The sequence below is a fragment of the Indicator indicator genome, chromosome Z, assembly GCF_027791375.1.
Source record: "Indicator indicator isolate 239-I01 chromosome Z, UM_Iind_1.1, whole genome shotgun sequence".
Lineage (NCBI taxonomy): Eukaryota > Metazoa > Chordata > Aves > Piciformes > Indicatoridae > Indicator > Indicator indicator.
Genome location: NC_072053.1, coordinates 83,739,290 through 83,762,603, shown reverse-complemented (window position 1 = coordinate 83,762,603; position 23,314 = coordinate 83,739,290). Strand labels below are relative to the sequence as shown.

At 47.1% G+C, this 23,314-nt stretch overlaps 1 protein-coding gene across 1 annotated transcript in view; it reads left to right on the top strand.

The window, feature by feature from the left end:
• Positions 1-640: 640 nt before the first annotated feature.
• Positions 641-23,314, top strand: part of MYO5B (myosin VB) — a 58,322-nt gene continuing 35,648 nt past the window's right edge. Inside the window, exons 1-8 of the mRNA XM_054397659.1 lie at positions 641-737; positions 1,041-1,066; positions 5,392-5,631; positions 14,220-14,304; positions 16,574-16,722; positions 17,372-17,491; positions 19,145-19,282; positions 20,784-20,846. Coding sequence (XP_054253634.1) covers positions 641-737; positions 1,041-1,066; positions 5,392-5,631; positions 14,220-14,304; positions 16,574-16,722; positions 17,372-17,491; positions 19,145-19,282; positions 20,784-20,846 — 918 coding nt within the window. The remainder of the gene's footprint in view (positions 738-1,040; positions 1,067-5,391; positions 5,632-14,219; positions 14,305-16,573; positions 16,723-17,371; positions 17,492-19,144; positions 19,283-20,783; positions 20,847-23,314) is intronic.

The following is a 23,314-nucleotide window of genomic DNA, read 5'->3' as shown; positions in this document are numbered from 1 at the left end:
CACATGGTTGTTCCTGATTTCTTAGTGAATGTTTATGTGATCTCTCTCGTCACTATGGAAAGAGTTTCAAAGCCTTAGTTTGGCTGGAGGGTGGCGTCTTTGTATTCTTAAGCAACCTGGTTTATTTTTTATTGGGGTTATGTGGCGCGCTGTGCTGTGCATGACTGGTGGGATTAGATTTCTGTACGCTCTTATTTTGTATCCTTCCAAACTCAATTATCTGTCTATGACTACTTCGCTAACACGAGCCTCTCCTTTTGTTAACGTTTTTTTGATGGAGTTTTAGACAATGCCTTCCGATTGGAATTTGGCCAGGATGCCTTTGGGGCTAGTAGATTGTTTTCTTATTTATTTTTGGTTTAGTTTGCCTGGTGATCTGCGTGCGTTCATGATGTATGATATATGCTTGCATGACCATCAGAGCCTGTGGCGTTGTAAGGAACAAATTTATCGTCAGGTTTTATTTTATGGCGTTGTTTTTTTTGAACCAATTTTCTTTCTACATGGCATAAGAAGTCTCTAGGCAATTGTTTCCCATTGTGGGGTTTTCCTTTATAAGCTTCATTTATTCTCTAGATACAGTTCTGAAGTCAGGTTGACCTCCTTTGGTTCTATGATGGTTTTTGGCTAGTGGCGCAAAATGCTTTTCTATTTTATGAGGAGCATCCTCCTCACTCAAAGAGGCTCGGACACCACGGAGAAAGGCTATGGTGGGCTCATCAAGGCCACCGTTGTGGGTAAGCTCGGCGGATTTTTTTTGGGTTATTCGGGTTTCGCTGGGGAGTGGAGTGGGTTCCATTTGTACTTTTCTCTTGGGTTGGTGGGGTTTGGTTTTTGGTTTTGGATCTTGGGTTGGTTTGTTGCTTTGTATCTGGTTGGAGGGGCACATGTTTGGGGTGTTCTGTTTTTTGGTGTCTGTTTTTTTGGCTGGAGTATGTCCTTGTTGTATTTTTACATTTATAGCTTGTGGTAGGAGGTATTCTTGGTTATCGTTGGTGTGGGACTACGGGGTTGATGTGTCTTGTGGGTGGTTTTTGTAGGGTTGGAAAAGTCGGGTGGATTTGAGGTATCATGCCTTTTGTTAGTGGTGTCGTGTTTGTCTTATTTGGCCGCCTGTGTGCGGGCCAAGATCACTTGGGGATGACGGGTTTTTGGATGGTTTTGTCGTTGGGGGTTTGATTTTTTACTCGGGGCTGTTGTCCGTGTGTTTATACCGGTGACTTCTTACTTTTCTTTTCTGTGAGTGGGGGAGGTTCTCACTTGGGAGTCTTCTTTCATTCCGCTTTCATCTCAGGTTTGAAAGAAATAAGTTGGTTAGGTGCTTCTAGCGTTGTTACTGGGGCTGTTCTGGTCTCTGTTTCTGGGGGTCAGGTATTGTGGGTGTAGTGTCTTTCCAGACCCATTATTTTTTTTTTTTTTTTTTTTATGTCTTTATTGGAACTTAAATTTCTTCACTTATTTCAACAGTTTGGTCAGGGTTTTAGGGGCTTTTCCTCTTTTGATGGTTCCAATGGGATACGGTGGTATGTTTGGGTCCAAATTGCATAGGGAGGTGCGGTCATGTTTTTATATTCTCCAAGTTTCCTCTGTTTGTTTCTCGTTTATTTTTTGCTTTGTTTTTTGTATCTGTTTTTGGTCTGGGGCTTGTTGTGAGTTTTAAGGGGGGGCGATTATGGCTAGGTGGGTACTCGGTTTTTCTTTATTTGTTTGGTGTGGATGGATTTTGTTGTCAGTTGGAGTGTGTATGACTTTTACAGAGTTAGGTCTTTTCCCCCAACTGAAACACAAATTCTTTGTCTCTGATATCAACAGCTTATGACCACTCTCCCCAGTTAGGGTTATTAGCCCTGACAAATGGACATACCTTCACTCATGCAGGTTTCTTTTTCTTTCTCCTTGACGTTTTAGTCTGTCTTTCTCACACACCTAGCTCCTTTTTTATCATACCATTTTTGTTGAGCTTTTTTGTATTTGTATTAGCTCCAGCTGGAAGGTACTTCCTACCTCCTCTGCAAGCTGACAAGCTAGGATTTTTGTTTGTGTTGCCGTCACATGCTGTCTCTGCTGATTACTTGCACCAAGTTCCTTCATTCGCTAGCTCTCCACCTTTCAGAGAGAATGTGGGTGTCTTATGATTTTGGCGATTGTGTGTTTCTAATTTCTAAGAGAGCTGCTTCGTTTTTCGAAGTTTGTATTAACATTGTTTCTGCAGCCAACGAATCCCCCGAAAAGAAAAATAACATGAGGTACTAATTAAAAAACACTGAAGACATGAATTGATGGTATCGTTCAGCACTGAAGGCTCCTTTAACAATAGGAGCTTCACTACTATAAATGCTGTTTTTTGCAGCAATTGTTTGATACCAGGAGATGACTCTTTGGTGTCACTCACTTAATCTTCTTTCTTTTTAAGGTACATCTAGTTATTTCTTTCAAGCATGGCTCAATTTGTTTAGTAATCACAGTATAATCCATGGGTTGGAAAAACCGCTAGAGATATCTGTGACAATTAGATAGGATAGCGTTATCGTACGTTCAAGTTAAAGGTACAAAGGAATAAAAGTGGCGCATAAATAAATTTTTGTGCTGTCTGTACTAGCGGGTGGTTGGTTTGGTATCATATTAGGTCGCATACTACTCTCCGACAGGGTTTTTTTATTTTTGGCTGCTACATGTCACTGGTTTCACCTATTGTTTTATTCTTGTTCTGTGTAATGATCTTTTGTCTCTTTCACCTTTGTATAATCTCTAAAATCATTTAATCATTTAATTTAATACATGGTTCTGCTTTTTGCATTTTCTTATTTATTTTTTTTTTATTTTTTAATATTAACTTTTATCCCTTTTTAGGCCAATGTGGCTTAAAGCTACCTTTTTAAGTTGGTTTGCAAATATATTTTTTGTGAGGTATGACAATATTTTTTTTAAATATGGTCATTAATGTTGTTATATTGAGGTGCTGATAGCACTTTGGGAAACTCTTACAACAATTTCCCCCGTATTTTAAAGCATACAGTTCTCACCTGTATTTAAGTGGAATGGAGAACTTGTTTCTACTTCAGAGTTAAGGATTTTTTTTTCCGGGGGTTGTTTGTTTTTGGTAGACATGTACTAGTTTTATATTTTACTAATTTTTTTTGATGCTTTTATGAGGCCAGGATATCCTCTTGTGCCCCTTCTTTCTTTCTTTTTTTCTTTTTTTTCTTATGGCCTTTTTAAGCAAGTTTATCAGGTTGACATCCTTGGTCTTTTGGGTATAAATTTGATGCTTTTTGGGGGTTTACTTGTTTGATTGCTGGGGGACCCGGTTCCCTTTTTGCTTATTCGTTATATTCGATCTTTGCTTTTTATTTGAGTTTTATTGTTTATGGATTTATGTTATTTTTGTGGAGTTCGGGGCCATACCGGGCTGTTTCTTTTCGGCGGATTTACAGGGGAGTTCTGTGGACTAGCGTAAGGAAGTTGCTTGGGGTTTAGGGGGGTTAGGGTGGGGGGAGGATTGGAGATAGCTTGTGTTGGTCTGGTCCGGTTTGTGTGATACTGTTATTGTTGTTATTTTTTTATTGGGGCCTGTTTTGTATCATTTGTGGCCTGAGGTGAGGCTTAACATAGGATGTGGTGGGTGGATTTTTATTAGGTACCAATAAATTATGACTTTTCTTTTTAGAGGGATCTGCTATTTGTCACAGATACTGTTTTTGTGTGGCTTTTGCTGTTATTTAATTTTGTGTGAGTTGTTTGGCAGGACGATTATTTTTTTTTGCTCTTCTTTTTCTTTTTTTCTCCTTTTTACATTTTCTTTGTATGTAGCACGCTTAATGCTAGTCGTGCAAGCCGTGTGATTGCGGCATCTGGACTGCTTGGGTTTTTTGTAACTCCTCTTAGTTGTATATTCTATTTTAGACCTTTATCCTTCTTCATTCTAAATCCCAGCTTCAGGGTTTGTAGGTAGCTAGTCTCTTGGTGTTTTAAGCCCACCTAGTTATTGGGCGGACCAGTCTTGTGTGGGCCAAGTATATTTAACAAATTTTGGGTGACCATTGTTCTTTTTTTTTCTCCCTATTGTGCTTAGACTTTTGTTTTCACTGCCTATAAACAGATGTTTACTATCTCTTATGGTTTTCTATTACTAGTGCAGTATTATCTATACACACCGTCTGCTCGAGTGTTGGTTCCAGGTTTTGTGTTTGCGACTAGAGCTGGACGACTTCCTCCTGTTTTTTTTTGTTTTGTTTTCGTTGTTGTTTGAGACGGTGTATTAATTCTTTGTTCCAAATCAGCTGTTTTGTTTTCTTATCCTCTTTGGAGCGCTTTTTGTTTTTTTGCAACAGACAAGAAGAGATGTAACTCAGTTTTGCTGTGAAATAGTCTGCACTGGATCACTTTTTTTTTTTATGGCCTCATAGGACCAATTATCTTCTTTTTATTGTGCTTCTCAGTCAAGTGAGGGTTTTTGTTTTGTGGGGCTTTTTTCAGTGTTTGTATTTTAACTGCCTGAGACACTTCTAAGGCTGGCAGTAAATTTAGTGCTCATGCAGCCACAACTCACAGCAAGCTTCAAAAACTGTCTGTGACTAGCAGGATCCCTCTAAGCATTTATTGGGAATAAAAGCAGCCCCAGCCTTGTTGCCCTCCTCTGGACCTGCTGCAGCCTCTTAAGGTCCTTCTTGGAGTGAAGAGCCCAAAACAGAACCCAGCACTCAAGGAGTGGCCTCAGCAGTGCCCAGTCCGGGGGGACAATCCCTGCCCTGCTCCTGCTGCCCACACCATTGCTGCTCCAGACCAGGATGTCACTGATCTTCTTGGCCTTGGGCACATCCTGGCTCATGTTCAGCTGTCTGTCTACCAACACCCCCAGATCCTTCTCTGAGAGCAGTTCTCCAGCCACTACATGGCTGTAGTGCTTTACGGGGTTGTTGTGGCCCAAGTGCAGCACTCAACACTTGGCCTTTGCAACCCCAAAAAATATATTGCAAACCAACTGCTTTAAGCCACATTGCTCGGAACCTGTATTAATTAATGATTAATGATTTTAGGTTCAAGGTGAAGAGAAAGTTCTTCACAGAAAGAATAATAGGCCAGTGAAATGTGCTGCCCGGGGAGGTGGTGGAGTCAGATGTTCAAAAAAAGCTTGGATGTGGCACTTGGAGCCATGGTGTAGTTGTCAGGAGGTGTTAGGTATGAGGTCATAGGTTGGATTCGATTATCTCTGAGGTCTTTTCCAACCTGGTTTATTCTGTGATTAGCACATGCCTGGAAATACTAATTACCAGAAGTGTGTCACCCACCATGCTCCAGCATTTTTAGTGGCTCCTTTTGTTAGGCCTTCAGTGCTGATCTCATTCATGGTCTTGTTTTTCTGTTTTTTCTTTTCGGGGTTGTTGGCTGCAGAACAAGGAATACAAACTTCTGAACGAGCAGCTCTCCACACTCGCCTCAGCCCACTCCTCTGAGGTGGAGAAGCTGAAGAAGGAACTGGTGCAGTATCAGCAGAGCCAGCAGGGTGACGGCAACCAGCTTGTCAGCTTGCAGGAGGAGGTGGAGTACCTCCAGCTGGAGCTTCAAAAAGCTCACGGTGAGAGGAAGGTGGTGGAAGACAGCTACGTCAAGGAGAAAGACCTGCTGAGGAAGGTATGTCCATTTGTCATGGCTCCTGCTGGGGAGGTGGTCATGCTGTTGAATCAGAGAGTTGTTTCAGTTGGGAAAGACCTCTGAGGTCATCCACTCCAACTGACAACCCAACACCACCATGGCCCACAGTGCCAGGGCCACAGGTTTCTTGAACACCTCCAGGGATGGGGACACCACCACCTTCCTGGGCAGCTTGGGCCACTCCCTGACCACTGTTGAAGTGAAGAAATTGTTCCTCATCTCCAACCTAACCCTCCCCTGACACAGTTTCAGGCCATTTCCTCTTATTCTGTCACCTGAGATGAGGGAGAAGAGACCAACCCCCACCTCACTGCAACCTCCTTTCAGGGCATTGTAGAAAGCAATGAGGCCTCCCCTCAGCCTCCTTTTCTCCAGACTGAACAACCCCAGGTCCCTCCCCTGCTCCTCCTAAGAGTTGTTCTCTAGACCCTTCACCAACTTTATGGGAAAGAATTAATTTATATTCTTTAATTACATTTCCCCCCCCCCCTTTTTTGGCACTGAATACCCCTACATTTTCCCTTTTTACCAGGCCATAGGGCAGGTGGACATCCTGTAGGAGCAGGGACTGCCTCTTGTGAGGAGGATGCTCCATTTTGATGCATTTTGCACTGCCAACCATCAAGAACCTCCCTGAATTCAGAACTGTCTGGGAATAAGGAAGCTTAAACCCCCTGGACTTGCTAGAGCTTCTTGTCCATAGAATGGTTCCTCCTGACATGTAATGAAAAACACTGGAGAAGGCTGCTGCAGGCTGTCAGTGTTAGAAGATGTCCCTCCTCAGCACAGCCTGGAATGGGACATGAGGGCATGTCTTCTACCATACAAGTGATCTTAGTGGCTAGTGTTGGAAGTGTCATAGACTGATTTGGGTTGGAAGGGACTTTTAGAGGTCATCTAATCCAACCTCCCAGCTCTGAGCCCTCCACTAGACCAGGTTGCTTAAAATCCCCTCCTCCCTGGGCTTTGAACTCTTCCAGGGAAGGAGAATCCATAACTTTCTCTGGGCAACCTGTGCAGTGTCTCACAGTGAAGCACTTCTTCCCTTGCATCTAGTCTAATTCTCCCTTCTTTCAGTTCAAATCTCACAGTGAAGCACTTCTTCCCTTGCATCTAGTCTAATTCTCCCTTCTTTCAGTTCAAATCTCACAGTGAAGCACTTCTTCCCTTGCATCTAGTCTAATTCTCCTTTCTTTCAGTTCAAATCTCACAGTGAAGCACTTCTTCCCTTGCATCTAGTCTAATTCTCCCTTCTTTCAGTTCAAATCTCACAGTGAAGCACTTCTTCCCTTGCATCTAGTCTAATTCTCCTTTCTTTCAGTTCAAATCTCACAGTGAAGCACTTCTTCCCTTGCATCTAGTCTAATTCTCCTTTCTTTTAGTTCAAATCTCACAGTGAAGCACTTCTTCCCTTGCATCTAGTCTAATTCTCCCTTCTTTTAGTTCAAATCTATTACCCATTGCCCTGTCTCTACATGCCCTTGAGAAGAATCACTCCTCAAGCTTCAGAGCATAGAGTATGAGCTGTGTGGGGAACAACTTGACCCTCCTGCAGGATCTCACATGGTTGGTGTGAGCTTTCACAGAGCCTGGAGCTCTCATGTGGACTAAACTCCTATGCTTTCTGCATCCTGAAGTGGAGGTGGTCCAGTACTGCCACCATTACATCACAAATTGAGAGAAGGAGTCTAGAATGGTGCTTGTTCTGTGACAGCCTTGAACCTGAGTTGGTTCTGGTTTGTTTTTTCTTTTTTTTAATTAATATGGAATTAGCTGTGGTTTTTTTTATAGTGGAAATGTGCCCAGATGAGGATCTTCTGAGTCACCTCACTCAGCAGCACCTGCCCTGGCCAACTTCCCTCTATGGATAACTCTCAGATGGTGAAGCTCTCAGGACTATGAGGCAGGACTTTGGGGTGCTGCCAGCCCAGAGCCAGCCCTGCCCTGAGCTGATCCCCAGCAGTGTGGGCAGCAGGGGCAGGGAGGGGATTCTGCCCCTCTGCTGTGCTCTGCTGAGACCCCCCCTGCAGTGCTGGGGCAGCTCTGGAGTGCTCAGCACAGCACAGACAGGGACCTGCTGGAGCAGGGCCAGAGGAGGCCACAGCAATGCTGGCAGGGCTGGAAGGGCTCTGCTGGGAGGCTCCAGGCTGAGAGAGTTGGGCTTGGGCAGCCTGCAGAAGAGAAGGCTCCAGGGAGACCTTCTGGTGGCCTTGCAGTGCTTCAAGGGGCCTCTACTAAGGACAGGGATAAAGCTTTTCTCAGGACCTGTTGTGAGAGGCCAAGGGGTGATGGTTTGAACTGCAAGAGGGAGATTGAGAGTGGAGAGAAGGAAGAAATGTTTGAGAGTGAGGGTGGTGAGAGCCTGTCCCAGGCTGCCCAGAGAGGTGGGAGATGTCCCATCCCTGGCAGATGAGGTTGTTTTGGGCTCTGAGCAGCCTACTCTGAATGGTTGGACTAGATGAGCTTTAAAGACCCCTTCCTACCCCACCCATTCAATGATTCTTTGCCTCTGTGTTCAGGATGCTTTACCCTGAGCAACTCACTCAGCTGAAATGTGATTTTTTTGGCTGAACTTCTTAAAAGGATGATCAGCCTGTAGACGTGTTGTCTCTTGGCTGGACCAAGAGCTGTTAGTCTGCTCTTTCCTCATGTGTTACACCCACACAGAGGCATGAAATCAGTGCTTTTTCTTTTCTCCAGCCCTAAAAGAGAAGATCCTTTTTGGCACAGGGCTCAGTTCATTTGCTGGTTGCAGCAGAGTCTTTCAGAGCCTGACAGGAAGCTTGGTTTTGAAGGTGATGCATCTGGGGAGGAACTGCTTCTCTTTGTTCCTGATTGCAAGTCTGCTGTGAGCACTCAGAAGAAAGCAGTGAGGTGCTTCCAAAAGGCAAGAAAACAAAGCAAAGGCTTCCCCTTGCTGTGGAAGTGCCTACAGCAGACCACAGGCTGTGTACTTCACTGGGACAATGACAGGTTGAATTATAAACCAGTTCCACTGAGCAGTGCAGGCTCCCATTTCAGTTGCTTCCTTCAGTTGCTTGTCAGCAGGAGCACTCTCATGGAATCCTAGAATCATTTTGGTTGGGAAAGATCTTTAAGATCAGGATTTCAAACAGTTATCTAATTCTGCCAAGGCAGAGGCTAAGCCAAGTGCCTCAGCACTGTATTTCTGTGTTCTTTAAACACCTTCAGGGATGGGGATTCAACCAGCTCCCTGGCCAGCATGTTCCAGTGTTTGAGAACCCTTTCAGTGAAGAAGTTTCTTCCAGTGTCCAACCTAAACCTCCCCTGGTGCATGTTGAGGCCATTTCCTCTTGTCCTATCTCTTGCTCCTTGGGAGAAGAGACCAACCACCACCTGGCTCCAGCCTCCTTTCAGGGAGCTGTTGAGAGGCAGAAGGTCTCCCCTCAGCCTCCTTTTCTCCAGGCTGAGCAACCCCAGGTCCCTCAGCTGCTCCTCTCCAGCCCTGTTCCCCAGCTTTGTTGCCCTTCTCTGGGCCTGCTCCAGCTCCTCAATGTCCTTCTTGGAGTGAGGGGCCCAAAACTGAACCCAAGATTCAAGGTGTAGCCTCACCAGTGCTGAGTACAGGGGGACAACACCTGCCCTGCTCCTGCTGACCACACTATTGCTGATCCAGGCCAGGCTGCTGGTGCCCTTCTTGGCCACCTTGGCTCATTTTGGGTAGCTGTTGACCAACACCCCCAGGTCTTTTTCTGTTGGCAGCTTTCCAGCCACTCTGCCCCAGGCCTGGAGCCTTCATGGAGTTGTTGTGACCCAAGAGCAGTACCCAGCACTTGGCCTTCTTGAACCTCATCCCATTGACCTCAGCACATTGATCTAGCCTGGCCAGATGCCTCTTTAGAGCTTCCCAACCCTCAAGCAGATCAGGACTCCTGCCCTGCTTGGTGTCATCTGCCAGCTCACTGAGGGTGCCCTTGATCATTGATAAAGATGTTAAAGGAGGGGTGGGATGTGGTTGGTCTTGGTGCATAATGTTACAACCAAGGCTCAGTTCAGCACATTCAAAACACCACTGGCTCTACACACCTCAGACTGTGGGGTGTTCTCTTTCTCCACACTCCCTACTTTTTTTCTCATTCTTGGGCACTTGGAATTATTTTGGTGTTCACAGTGTTGAGGATTTTTGGTATCTTGAGATTTTGTGTGTTTTCAGCTGTTGTTTTTGTGGGGTTTGTTTTTTGAGTTGTGGGTGGAGGATGTGATGGAGCAAGCACATGGAATGGCACGATGCTGGGATGATGTGTCAGTGTGTTCTCTTACCTCCTCCCTAGCAGTAGCAGACTGTTTCTGCTTGGTGATGTGGTGGTTTTTGGGTTCTGAGTGAGCAGCAGAGTTCCTGAGGATGAGCAAAATCACAGGGCTCAGTTGCTGTCAGTGGCACTCCAGCCTTCTGGTTGTGACAAGTGGCCTGGCTTCCCTTTAGTAAAAAGGTAGTTAAAGAAATAGAAAACAAACAAACCCAACAAACATAAACCCCAACAAGATACTTTGCAGGGCTTGTTTTCTGTTTCCATTAATTGATGTTTCTGTTAATTGCTGTATTTGCTCCTGTTGTGTTATCAGAGGCCCTGGTAGGCTCCATGTGTCACTGTCAGAGAGGTTCTGCACTGGTGTGAAGTGGTGAAGTGATTATAATTTAACTACTTAAAGCTAACAAAGCCTCAGCTACTTAGCATTGGTGCTTCACATTCCAGTGTGTGCCCAGGTGGCCAAGAAGGCCACCAGCAGCCTGGCTTGGATCAGCAATGGTGTGGCCAGCAGGAGTAGGACAGGATTTGTCCCCCTGTACTGGGCACTGGTAAGGCCACAGCTAGAATCCTGGGTTCGGTTTGCGCTCTACACTCCAAGAAGGACACTGAGAGGCTGGAGCAGGTCCAGAGAAGGGCAAAGATGCTGGGGAAGAGTCTGGGGAGGAGCAGCTGAGGGAGCTGGGGATGTTCAGCCTGGAGAAAAGGAGGCTGAGGGGAGACCTTCTGGCTCTGTACAGCTCCCTGAGAGGAGGCTGCAGCCAGGTGGTGGTTGGTCTCCTCTCCCAGTGAACAAGAGGTAGGGCAAGAGGAAATGGCCTCAACATGCACCAGGAGAGGTTTAGGTTCAACATGAAGAACAATTTCTTCCCACAAAAGGTTATGAAGGCCTGGCCCAGGCTGCCCCGGGCAGTGCTGGAGTCCCCATCCCTGGAGGGCTTTCAGAGCTGTGGTGCTGAGGGCCATGGTTCAGTGGTGACCTAGCAGTGCTGGGTTAAGGCTTGGACTCAAAGGTCTTAAAGGTTTCTTCCAACCAAACTCCAAATCCTATGTTTCTGTTGTGTGATTTGACTGATTCAGTGGCACATTGCTTGAAAAAAAATCAGCAGCAGTCTTTTGACTTCCCAACAGCAGTTCAGTGCTGGGGCTACAAGGGAGCAATGAAGCTCTTGGAGCTAGGGAAATAAACCTCTGGTCTGATGATCTGATGAGTCTGAAGGACTTTCCCTCTGGCCACCAAGTCCAGATGCTCAGTAATTTGTAGGTTAGCCTCAGGAAAAGGCAGTTAGCCTCAGGAATAGGTAAGTTATCCTCAGGAATAGGTCAGTTAGCCTCAGGAATAGGTCAGTTAGCCTCAGGAATAGGTGAGTTAGCCTCAGGAATAGGTGAGTTAGCCTCAGGAATAGGTAAGTTAGCCTCAGGAATAGGTCAGTTAGCCTCAGGAATAGGTGAGTTAGCCTCAGGAATAGGCAAGTTATCCTCAGGAATAGGTGAGTTAGCCTCAGGAATAGGTGAGTTAGCCTCAGGAATAGGTGAGTTATCCTCAGGAATAGGTGAGTTAGCCTCAGGAATAGGTGAGTTAGCCTCAGGAATAGGTAAGTTAGCCTCAGGAATAGGTGAGTTAGCCTCAGGAATAGGTGAGTTAGCCTCAGGAATAGGTGAGTTAGCCTCAGGAATAGGTAAGTTAGCCTCAGGAATAGGTGAGTTAGCCTCAGGAATAGGTAAGTTAGCCTCAGGAATAGGTGAGTTAGCCTCAGGAATAGGTGAGTTAGCCTCAGGAATAGGTGAGTTAGCCTCAGGAATAGGTAAGTTAGCCTCAGGAATAGGTGAGTTAGCCTCAGGAATAGGTGAGTTAGCCTCAGGAATAGGCAAGTTATCCTCAGGAATAGGTGAGTTAGCCTCAGGAATAGGTGAGTTAGCCTCAGGAATAGGTGAGTTAGCCTCAGGAATAGGCAAGTTATCCTCAGGAATAGGTGAGTTAGCCTCAGGAATAGGTGAGTTAGCCTCAGGAATAGGTGAGTTAGCCTCAGGAATAGGTCAGTTATCTTCAGGAATAGGTAAGTTATCCTCAGGAATAGGTGAGTTAGCCTCAGGAATAGGTGAGTTAGCCTCAGGAATAGGTGAGTTAGCCTCAGGAATAGGTGAGTTAGCCTCAGGAATAGGTCAGTTAGCCTCAGGAATAGGTGAGTTAGCCTCAGGAATAGGTCAGTTATCCTCAGGAATAGGTGAGTTAGCCTCAGGAATAGGTGAGTTAGCCTCAGGAATAGGTGAGTTATCCTCAGGAATAGGTGAGTTAGCCTCAGGAATAGGTGAGTTAGCCTCAGGAATAGGTGAGTTAGCCTCAGGAATAGGTCAGTTAGCCTGAGGAATAGGTGAGTTAGCCTCAGGAATAGGTCAGTTATCCTCAGGAATAGGTGAGTTAGCCTCAGGAATAGGTGAGTTATCCTCAGGAATAGGTCAGTTAGCCTCAGGAATAGGTGAGTTAGCCTCAGGAATAGGTGAGTGAGACTCAGGAATAGGTGAGTTAGCCTCAGGAATAGGTGAGTTAGACTCAGGAATAGGTGAGTTAGCCTCAGGAATAGGTGAGTTAGCCTCAGGAATAGGTCAGTTAGCCTCAGGAATAGGTCAGTTAGCCTCAGGAATAGGTAAGTTAGCCTCAGGAATAGGTCAGTTAGCCTCAGGAATAGGTGAGTTAGCCTCAGGAATAGGTCAGTTAGCCTCAGGAATAGGTGAGTTATCCTCAGGAATAGGTCAGTTAGCCTCAGGAATAGGTAAGTTAGGCTCAGGAATAGGTAAATTAAGCTCAGGAATAAGTAAGTTAGCCTAAGTTAGCCTCAGGAATAGGTCAGTTATCCTCAGGAATAGGTCAGTTAGGCTCAGGAATAGGTAAGTTAGCCTCAGGAATAGGTTAGTTATCTTCAGGAATAGGTAAGTTATCCTCAGGAATAGGTAAGTTAGCCTCAGGAATAGGTTAGTTAGCCTCAGGAATAGGTAAGTTAGCCTCAGGAATAGGTTAGTTAGCCTCAGGAATAGGTTAGTTATCCTCAGGAATAGGTGAGTTAGACTCAGGAATAGGTAAGTTAGGCTCAGGAATAGGTAAGTTAAGCTCAGGAATAGGTAAGTTAGCCTAAGTTAGCCTCAGGAATAGGTCAGTTATCCTCAGGAATAGGTCAGTTATCCTCAGGAATAGGTAAGTTATCCTCAGGAATAGGTAAGTTAGCCTCAGGAATAGGTTAGTTAGCCTCAGGAATAGGTTAGTTATCCTCAGGAATGGGTAAGTTATCCTCAGGAATAGGTAAGTTATCCTCAGGAATAGGTAAGTTATCCTCAGGAATAGGTCAGTTATCTTCAGGAATAGGTCAGTTATCCTCAGGAATAGGTGAGTTATCCTCAGGAATAGGTTAGTTATCCTCAGGAATAGGTTAGTTATCCTCAGGAATGGGTAAGTTAGGCTCAGGAATAGGTAAGTTAGGCTCAGGAATAGGTAAGTTAGGCTCAGGAATAGGTCAGTTAGCCTCAGGAATAGGTCAGTTAGCCTCAGGAATAGGTCAGTTAGCCTCAGGAATAGGTCAGTTAGGCTCAGGAATAGGTAAGTTATCCTCAGGAATAGGTCAGTTATCTTCAGGAATAGGTCAGTTATCCTCAGGAATAGGTAAGTTATCCTCAGGAATAGGTTAGTTAGCCTCAGGAATAGGTTAGTTATCCTCAGGAATGGGTAAGTTAGGCTCAGGAATAGGTAAGTTAGGCTCAGGAATAGGTAAGTTAGGCTCAGGAATAGGTCAGTTAGCCTCAGGAATAGGTCAGTTAGCCTCAGGAATAGGTGAGTTAACCTCAGGAATAGGTGAGTTATCCTCAGGAATAGGTGAGTTAGCCTCAGGAATAGGTTAGTTAGCCTCAGGAATAGGTCAGTTAGGCTCAGGAATAGGTCAGTTAGGCTCAGGAATAGGTCAGTTAGGCTCAGGAATAGGTCAGTTAGGCTCAGGAATAGGTCAGTTATCCTCAGGAATAGGTCAGTTAGCCTCAGGAATAGGTCAGTTAGGCTCAGGAATAGGTCAGTTATCCTCAGGAATAGGTAAGTTATCCTCAGGAATAGGTCAGTTAACCTCAGGAAACTGTTGTTGCAGCGCAGTTCTGCAGTGCTTTAGCTGCTGAAGTACAAAGGCAAAGCAGAATGGGACAGATCTTTCAAACAACAAAGAAAGCCCCAACAAAGCTCCCTCTTTGCAGCCAGGTGAAATGTAATCCCCCTGCAGTGCCCCTGCCCTGCAGCAGCCCCTGACTCTCTGCCTTGTTCCGCAGCGCATAGCTGACTTGGAAGAGGAAAATGCTCTCCTGAAGCAGGAGAAAGAGGAGCTGAACAGCAGGATCCTGGGACAGTCTGAAGGTAAGGAAAACTGCTTTAGAGCAGCATGAAGCCTCCACTCAAAGAGCAGTTCTCTCCTGCATGCTTTTCTTGCCTTGGAGAGCATTAATCTCCTGGATGTTTGTGTCACTGTCATGCTGTGCACGTAGTTGTGTCAGTGCTGTCCTCCTGGTGGATGGCAAAGCAGAGACTGGGATGACTGTGCTCAGTTTTGGGGCACTCACTCCAAGAAGGACATTGAGGAGCTGAAGTTAGTCCAGAGAAGGGCCATGAAGCTGGGGAAGGGTGAGGAGAACAGGGCTGGGGAGGGACCTGGGGGTGTTCAGCCTGGAGTAGAGGAGGCTGAGGGGAGACCTTTTGGCTCTCTACAGCTCCCTGAATGGAGGTTGGAGCCAGGTGGGGGTTGGGAACAAATGATAGGATGAAATGTAATGGCCCCAAGTTGCACCAGGGGATGTTTAGGTTGGACATCAGAAGACATTTCTTCACTGAAAGAGTTCTCAGGCTCACTCACTCACTGTTCCAGTGAACAGGCTGCCCAGGGAGGTGGTTGAATCCCCATTCCTGGAGGTGGTTCAAAGAGGCAGAGATGTGGTGCTGAGGGCCAAGGTTTAGCACCAGCCTAGCTCAACTTAGAGAATGGTTGGACTCAATGATCTTAAAGAGCTGTTCCAGCCAAGCCAATTCTGTGGCTTTTTAGTTCAGTTTTGCTGCAGTACTTGCTGCAGGTGATGCTGGGGGTGGAGGGCAGAGAATGGCAGCATCTGAAGTTTCATCCAAGCAGCAGCACAGGTCAGGACACTGGGCTGTAGCAAAGGATTTTCCTCATGTGGCAGGACTCTTGAGTGTTCTTTAAAGCAGAGACTTAGTGAGACAAAGAAGAGAAGCAATCTGGGGAAATCCCAAGACATGAAGGCAACTTTCAGACATGTCCTGATCTTTTTTATTTTCTATCCTCTTCTTCAGCTGTGATTTTGATCCACAAAGAGCATTGTGCCTTCTTCTGTGATATACCTGTCCCCGCTCTGTGGTGCCCATGATGGACCCCTTGCTCTCAGCCCCATGCCAAACAAAGGAGTGAAAATAAGATGTTAGAAAGAAACTTGCTGCAAATATTTCTCATCTCTTGTGGGATGCCATTGGGGCATCGGAGTGTGGGGAAAGCAAGTGATCCAAATGGCAAAGAGACAGATCTCAGTTATAAAGGTCTCTAAACATTAGAGAATGGTTTACGTGTTCTGGATCAGGAATCTGTACTGGGTCCAGTCATGTTCCCCATCTTCACCAATGACCTGGGTGAAGGGACAGAGTGGAGCTTCAGGCAGTGCTGATGGTGCAGCACTGGGAGCAGTGGCTGACAGCCCTCAGGCTGTGCTGCCAGTCAGTGAGAGCTGGGTGGGGAGGAACCCTCAAGGGGGCAAGGGCAGGGTCCTGCAGCTGGGGAGGAATAACCTCCTGCATCAGGACAGGTGAGGGGGGACCTGCTAGAAAGCAGCTGTGTGGAGAATCTGGGAGCACTGGTGGGCTGCAAGTTCATCATGAGCCAGCAAGGTGATTTTGTGGCAAATGGTCTCCTGGGGTGCATCCAGAAGGGTGCGGCCAGCAGGTGTGGGGAAGGTGCTTCTCCTGTCCCTCTACTCTGCCCTAGCAAAGCCACATCTGGAGTCCTGTGTCCAGTTCTAGGCTCCCCAGTTCAAGAGAGACAGGGAACTACTGCAGAGAGAGCAGCAGAGTCTACAAAGCTGCTGAGGGGCTTGGAGCATCTCTGTGAGGAGCAAAGGCTGAGAGCCCCTGGGGCTGTTGAGCCTGGAGAAGAGCAGCCCCAGAGGGCATCTGAGAAATGCTCAGCAAGAGAGAAAGGCTGGGGAGCAAGAGGCTGGGGCCAGGCTCTGCTCAGGCCAAGGGGCAAGGGGCACAAACTGGAACCCAGGAGGTTCCATCTGAACAGGAGGAGAAAGTTGGTTGTTGTGAGGGTGGTGGAGGCCTGGAGCAGGCTGCCCAGAGAGGTTGTGGAGTGTCCTTGTGTGGAGAGCTTCCAACCCCCCCTGGTCCTTGTGCTGCTGGGCAAGCTGCTGTGGGTGCTCTGCTTGAGCAGGGACTTGGAGTGGATGATCTCCAGAGGCCCCTTCCAACCTCTACCATACTGGGATTCTGGAGTTGTGGAAGTTTTTGTCAGAGAGCGTTTTGTTAGTCATTGCTCGAGCCGACAAGAAGTTCATTCCAGATACGAAAATTGCCATTTCTTATGTTTGTTTTTTGTTTGTTTGTTTGTTACTTCTCTGTTTTGAAGGTGAGTTTGCACAAAGCACAGCTGAGGAGAACATGCAGATGAAGAAGGAGCTGGAGGAGGAGAGGTCTCGTTATCAGAACCTGGTGAAAGAGTACTCGAGGCTGGAGCAGCGCTACGACAACCTGCGGGACGAAATGACTCTCATCAAGGTAATGGCACTGGAATTGTCCCTGCTCTGCTGTGACCTGCAGCTGGTGTGGGTGGCTGGGTCTGGTGTCTCACTCATCCCCCCTCTTCCCCCTCCCACAACACTTCACAGGACTCACAGCATCATGCAGTTCGTGGTTGATGTTTCTATGAGTCAATTTCAACCTCCCTCCCCAAAAAAAGAAACCCAAAACCCAACCACCTGGACTCAGAATTTCAGCAGCCAAAGTTTGTAGGTTGTGCTTTTCTGAGTTGTAAGAAGAACTGCTGAAAATCAGATATTAATTAGAGTGCTGATGGATTAGGTGGAAGGCTTGAACATTTGAATGAAGCCTCAGAGGGGGGCTGTGAAGGGCATAATATCGAGCTCCAATTTGTGTGTTCTCACTTCACAGGCACCTGGTGTCATGAAAAGCCTTTTAATTCATGCAGGGGTTTTAAACTGAGCTTCACAGTTTGTTTTCAGCTGTTCCCCTGGGTTCATATTGTGGTAAAGCAAAAGAACTAGGGAGGAGAATTCACTGTAAGGTGATAGCCAAGCCTCTTATAAAGCTGAGCTTAATGTATAGGCACACAAAAAAATGATGCTTGGTGAGGAATCCTTGCTTGTAAAGACTGAATGTGTTCTGTATCTGCATTGCTCCTTGGCAGCAATCCCCAGGGCACAGAAGAAGCCCTTCCAACCAGAGCAGTTTGGAGTCTGATTCCAACTACCCATCCATATCAACCTCTGAGATAGGAGACACTGAGGATGTGATACAACAAGTGGAGGTACTGTAAATGGGGCAGGATCAGGGGGAGGAGGAGGAGAGCCCTGCTCTGTAGGGGTAATTGACATGGGTCAGGGGGTGTGGAGGAGGAATGCAGGTTGGACTGTAAAGTGTGAGGGATTATGGTGATCGAATTTGATAGGACAAGAGGAAATGGCCTCAGGTTGCAGCAGGGGAGGTTGGGGTTGGACATGTGGAGCAATTTCTTACCCAAAAGGGTTGCTCAGGCCTGGCCCAGGCTGCCCAGGGCAGTGGTATAGTCCCCATCCCTGGACAGGTTTCAAAGCTGTGTGGCTGTGGCGCTGAGGGCCATGGTTCAGTGCTGGGGTAAGGGTTGGACTTTTGATGATCTTAGAGGTCTCTTCCAACCAAAATCATTCTGTGCTTCTGTGATTTCATCCTACAGAAAAACCTGATTAATTTTGAGAGTCATTGTGGGGTCATGGTGCAGCCCCAAGTGCTTGTTCATTTGTGGGCTCAGACTTAAACACAGCTCTAAAAATAATGCAGAGTTGATTTTTGGGGCCATACCAGCTTAAAGTCTGACGAAAACCCATCAAGGCAGGCAGCATTGTTCCATTATTCCTAACAGCAATGACAATGACTCTGTAGCAGTCCTCCTCCACAGGGATACCAGAGCTCATTACCCTCTTGCTCCAAGCATCTTCATGGATGCTTTGCTGGCCAGCACATCCCTTGTAACCAACAACCTCTTCATGCAGACAAGAGCAGGAGAAATGGTTCCCTGGCTATCAAGCATCAGGTGGAGAAGGGAAATGTGGGGTGTACTTACATGTGCTTTCTAAGATAAGAGCCTACATGGGTGGTGGGTGTTGCTAGGATCTACCAGGACCCTGCAGAAACCTCCACTTCCCTTTGCTGTGTTAGGTTGCTTTAGGATTTCTGAGCAGCTCTGAGAGCATTTGTGGAAGTCAAATTAATCAATATTAGCAGTGCTGTAATAGAAAATATTCAGGGTGAAGCCAATTTAAAAAACACTAATAAATACTTGGCTGGAAGGGCCTAAGTAGGGCATTTTTTATGTTCTTAGAAGAGCTCCCAACCAACCCAGTTATTTATTGGGCTGTTAGGCATTCAGTGACTTGTTAAACTTAAAATCACAGAACTGTCAGGCTTGGAAGGGACCTCAAGGATCACCCAGGTCCAACCCCCCTGCCATAGGCAGGGACACCTCACACCACAGCAGGTTGCTCACAGCCACCTCCAGCCTGGCTGCAAAATCCTCCAGGGATGAGGCTTCCACCACCTCCCTGGGCAGCCTGTTCCAGTGTCTCACCACCCTCCTGATGAAGAACTTCTTCCTAACATCTAATCTGAATCTACTCCTGTTTAATTGCTTTAAAAATAGCTGCTTAAAGTAGGGTTTAGGTGTTGGAAACTGTGCCTTTGATGGGATGCTTCTCTTACCAGGTGGTTGAGCCCCCATCCCTGGAGGGGTTTCAAAGCCGTGTAGCTGTGCTGCTGAGGACCATGGTTTAGTGGTGGACTTGTCAGTGCTGAGTTAACTGTTGGGCTTGATGATCTTAAAGGTCTCTTCCAACCAAAACAAATCTGTGATGCACAGTCAGGGTGTATCTGGCACTCTGCATGGTTATAAAACTTCACTGAGGTCTTCTTTTCTGTTCTTCTCCAGGAGGCTGGGATGGAGAAAGCTGCCATGGACATGAGCCTCTTCCTAAAGCTGCAGAAGCGAGTGAGGGAGCTCGAGCAGGAGAGGAAGAAGTTGCAAACCCAGCTGGAGAAAAAGGAGCAGGAGAGTAAGAAATCCCAGGTAAGAGATGCCCTCCCTTTGATACCAACACTTCATGTTGCTGGCTGGCTGTGCTTGGTTGCCTGAGGGCACATGATGGAGGGATTGAAGTTTGAGCATGACAAGATACAATGAAGAGACAGCAAGTCCCCTTTGGAAATTCAAAACAAACTTTTCTTTTAGCAGCTAAGGACAATTGGACAGGAGAACTGATAGCCTTTTTTTTTTGTTTTTCATAAACTGGTTGTAACAGGACAGTATCTCAGCAAACATGCTGAAGGCAGTGGGAGGTAGAATAAATCTTGGTGCACTTTATTCTGCTGCACTGATCCTGTTTCCTCTCTTTTAAGAAGCGTGGAATCAGTTCTGTTAGTGAAGGTCAGAAAGAGGAAGGGGAGCCTGAGTGTCAGGAGGCTCTGCAGGGGGATCTGGCCAGGCTGGATCAATGTGCTGAGGCCAGTGGGATGAGGTTCAACAAGGCCAGGTGCTGGGCCCTGCACCTGAGTCATGACAACTCCATGAAGGCTCCAGGCTTGGGGCAGAGTGGCTGGAAACTGCCCAGCAGAAAAGGACCTGGGAGTTCTGGGTGACAGCAGCTGGAGATGAGTCAAAAAAGTGCTTAGGTGGTCAAGAAAGCCAGCAGCATCCTGGCTTGGATCAGGAAGAGTGTGGCCAGCAGGAGCAGGGCAGGGATTGTGGCTCTGTACTGGGCACTGGTGAGGCCAGACCTAGAATCCTGGGTTCAGTTTTGGGCTCCTCATTCCAAGAAGGACCTTGAGAGGATGGAGGGTGTCCAGAGAAGGGCAATGAAGCTGGGGAAGGGTCTTGAGGGCAGGGTTAGGGTTAGGGTGCTGGTGAGGAGCATCTGAGGGACCTGGGGGTGTTTAGTTGTGGAGAAAAGGAGGCTGAGGGGAGACCTTCTGGCTCTCTACAGCTCCCTGAGAGGAGGCTGGAGCCAGGTGGGGGTTGGGCTCTTCTCTTAGGGAGCAAGTGACAGGACAAGAGGAAATGGCCTCAGGTTGTACCAGGGGAGGTTTAGCTTGGATGTGAGGCACAATTTCCTCCCTGAAAGTGTTGTCAAGGCCTGGACCAGGGCGAGAAGCTGTCCTCTGAACCTTCACAAGCAATGAAGAAGTCATTAGCAGTAATTATTTCCTTTCTTCACCAGATACTGATCCCCTCTAGCCATGTGCAGGAAACACAACGAAGTGGGAAACTTCCCCAGCCTCATCCTGGCTACAGAGGCAGATTGAACACCTACTTGCCAGCCACAGTGTTTCCCTAGTGTCATTGCTTGAAAGCTGCCAACATTTTAGTGAGACATCAAACTGTTTTCTTCTGAAGCAGCCCCTGCCCTGCTAGGTGTTGCTGGGACACTGTCTAATGCCATGTTATGGTGGAGTTGGCTGGCAGTGCCACAACAGGGCTGGCTGCTGGTGGAGACATGCCTAAGCCACCCTGTGCCATGTGCCAGTTCCTCTGGGTGCTTGTAAATGTAAATTCACCTCTTTAATCCATGCAGGTAATTGAAGTGAAGCCTGAAGTGACTTCAGACCATGAAGACTTTGCATACAACAGCCTGAAGGTGAGTGAGGAAGTTCTGCTTCATGCTGTCACCTATTGCTTGGCTCCAGCACCCCTAACAATAACCCAAAGCCTCATGGTGTCCATTCTGGCAGTTAGAGAGAGCAGCTGGAAAGCTGTAGCTCTCCATCAACTGCTTGGCCTGGGGTGGGCTCACAGATGTTTCTCTTTAGGGTAACATCAGTTCTGCTCTGATCCACCCACCTGAGTCATGCCCATGTATGGTGAAGGATGCTTCCCCTCTCTAGGATTTTCTTGGGTCTCCTTAGACACTGCAATCTCAGCGTTTGCTCTGCAGTAGGTGTGAATTCTCATGGCTGAAGGCAAATACATTTCTTGTTCTGAAGTCCTGCTCTGCTGCTTGCCTACTTTGCATTCATTCCCTAGGTGCCACTCAGGTCAAGCCCAACTGAGTCTGCTGCAGGGACTGCAGTAATAGCCTCCACCTCTCACCACAGTCATCCTGTGTCCTCCCAGCTATTACCTTACCCTGCAATTCACCTTGTCCCCAGTCTCCAAATCCTTACAGTTCTACCTATCTCATATTCTCCCTGTGACATACAGAATGCCCCCAAAACCTGCTAGGCTCCTGTTGTGACTTGTGTGTTTTGTGTCCTTGTGCTTTAACTGCACCCAAATGCTTCTGGTCTTGACTTTTAGGTCAGTTCTTATGTCCTGATCACCTGTGGAAAAGCAGATTCCTGAGACAGGCTTTGTAAGGCTTTTTTTCTGTGGTGGTGGTGGTTTGGTTTTTGGTAGCGCAGAGCTGCATTCCAGATGCTGCTTCTGTTCCTGCCACGGATTCACAGAATGGGTTGGGTTGGAAGGGACCTCAAGAATCATCCAGTTCCAAGCCCCTGCCATAGGCAGGGACACCTCCCACCAGCCCAGGTTGCTCAGGGCCTCATCCAGCCTGGCCTTGAACACCTCCATAGAGGGGACATCCGCAGCCTCCCTGGGCAACCTGTGCCAGTGTCTCCCCACCCTCACTCTAAAGAATTTCTTCCTCATCTCCAGTCTCAATCTCCCCTCTCCCAGCTCAAAGCCGTTTCCCCTTGTCCTGCAACTACAAACTCTTGTCAAAAGTCCAACCCCAGTTCTCGTGTAGCCCCCTTCAGGTACTGGAAGACTGCTCTAAGGTTTCCCTGGAGCCTTTTCTACTCCAGGCTAAGCAGCCCCAACTCTTTCAGCCTGTCCCCATAGGTGAGGTGCTCCAGCATGGGTGTTAGATTCTTCTTCCTTTCCAATTCCCTCTGTTGCAATACAGATGAAGAATCCAGAGGATCAAGTGTTAGCCAAGATAACACCACACTGACCCATCTGAGAGCAGTGGTGCCACAGCTACCACTATGTCACTGAGTATCTCGAGTTGGAAGGGACCCATAAGGATCATCATCAGCTCCTCAGAAGGATGCAAAAAAGCAGAAGTTAGAGGCAGAGAAGATGTGTGTTTGGACCTGTGCAAGAGCATTTCTCTAGCAGTAGCTTTTTCTGTCACCAAAGACCACCCAATTTTAAGCCTCTGAGTGTGGCATTCCCTCTGCTGGACTTGCTGTTTGTGGCTGAGGGAAGCCCTGCTGAGCTTCATTAGTACCTCTGCACAGCCCACTGGAGTAGAAGCCTGGCAGGAGCTTTAAGATCATTACCCAAGTGTCCTCCACTTGGAAGTTTGAAGTTTCTCGACCTTGTAAAGCCAAGTGAAGTTGTATTTTGGAAGGGGAAATCCCAGCAGATGAAAACCACCACCTTTGGCTTCTGGAGTTCTGACCTGAGTTCACAGATGGTGTTTTCTTCAAGTTCTAACCCAGAAAGCTCAGAATGGAAATACTGATTTTGGATTTTCCCACTTTCTACATTCCTAACAGAGGGCTAGATACCTAACAAGCTTTCATGACTCTCTATTAATATTGTTTCATAACAACTGGTAGCATGTGTTACCCCCCCTGAGAAATAAAAGCAGGGTCCTTTAACTTGGAGCTTTAAACAGGTGGGAAAATCCACTAGGAAGAAAACACAGCTCAGAGTTTTTTAGTGGCACTGCACTGCTCAAGGCCAGGTTGGAGATGGAGCTTTGAGCACCATGATGCAGTGAAAGATGTCCCTGCCCATGGCAGGGGGACTGGAGCTGGATGGACCTTTGAGGTGCTCCAACCCAAACCTGTCTATGACCCTCTGATGCAAGGCTTAAGACTGGAGCAAGGTAGATTTAGGTTGGGCATGAGGAGGAAGTTCAGCACAAAATGAGAGTGGTGAATCATAGAACAGTCTGGGTTGGAAGGGACCTCCAAAGGTCATCTAGAGGGGGTTCCCTCTGCAGTAAGCAATGAAATACTGGAACAGGTTGCCCAGAGATGTGGTTGTGGTCCCACCTCTGGAGGCATTCAAGATCAGACTTGATGGGGCCCTGAGCAACCTGATCTAGTTGTCACCTGCTGACTGCAGGGGGTTTGGACAGGATGACCTCTGAAG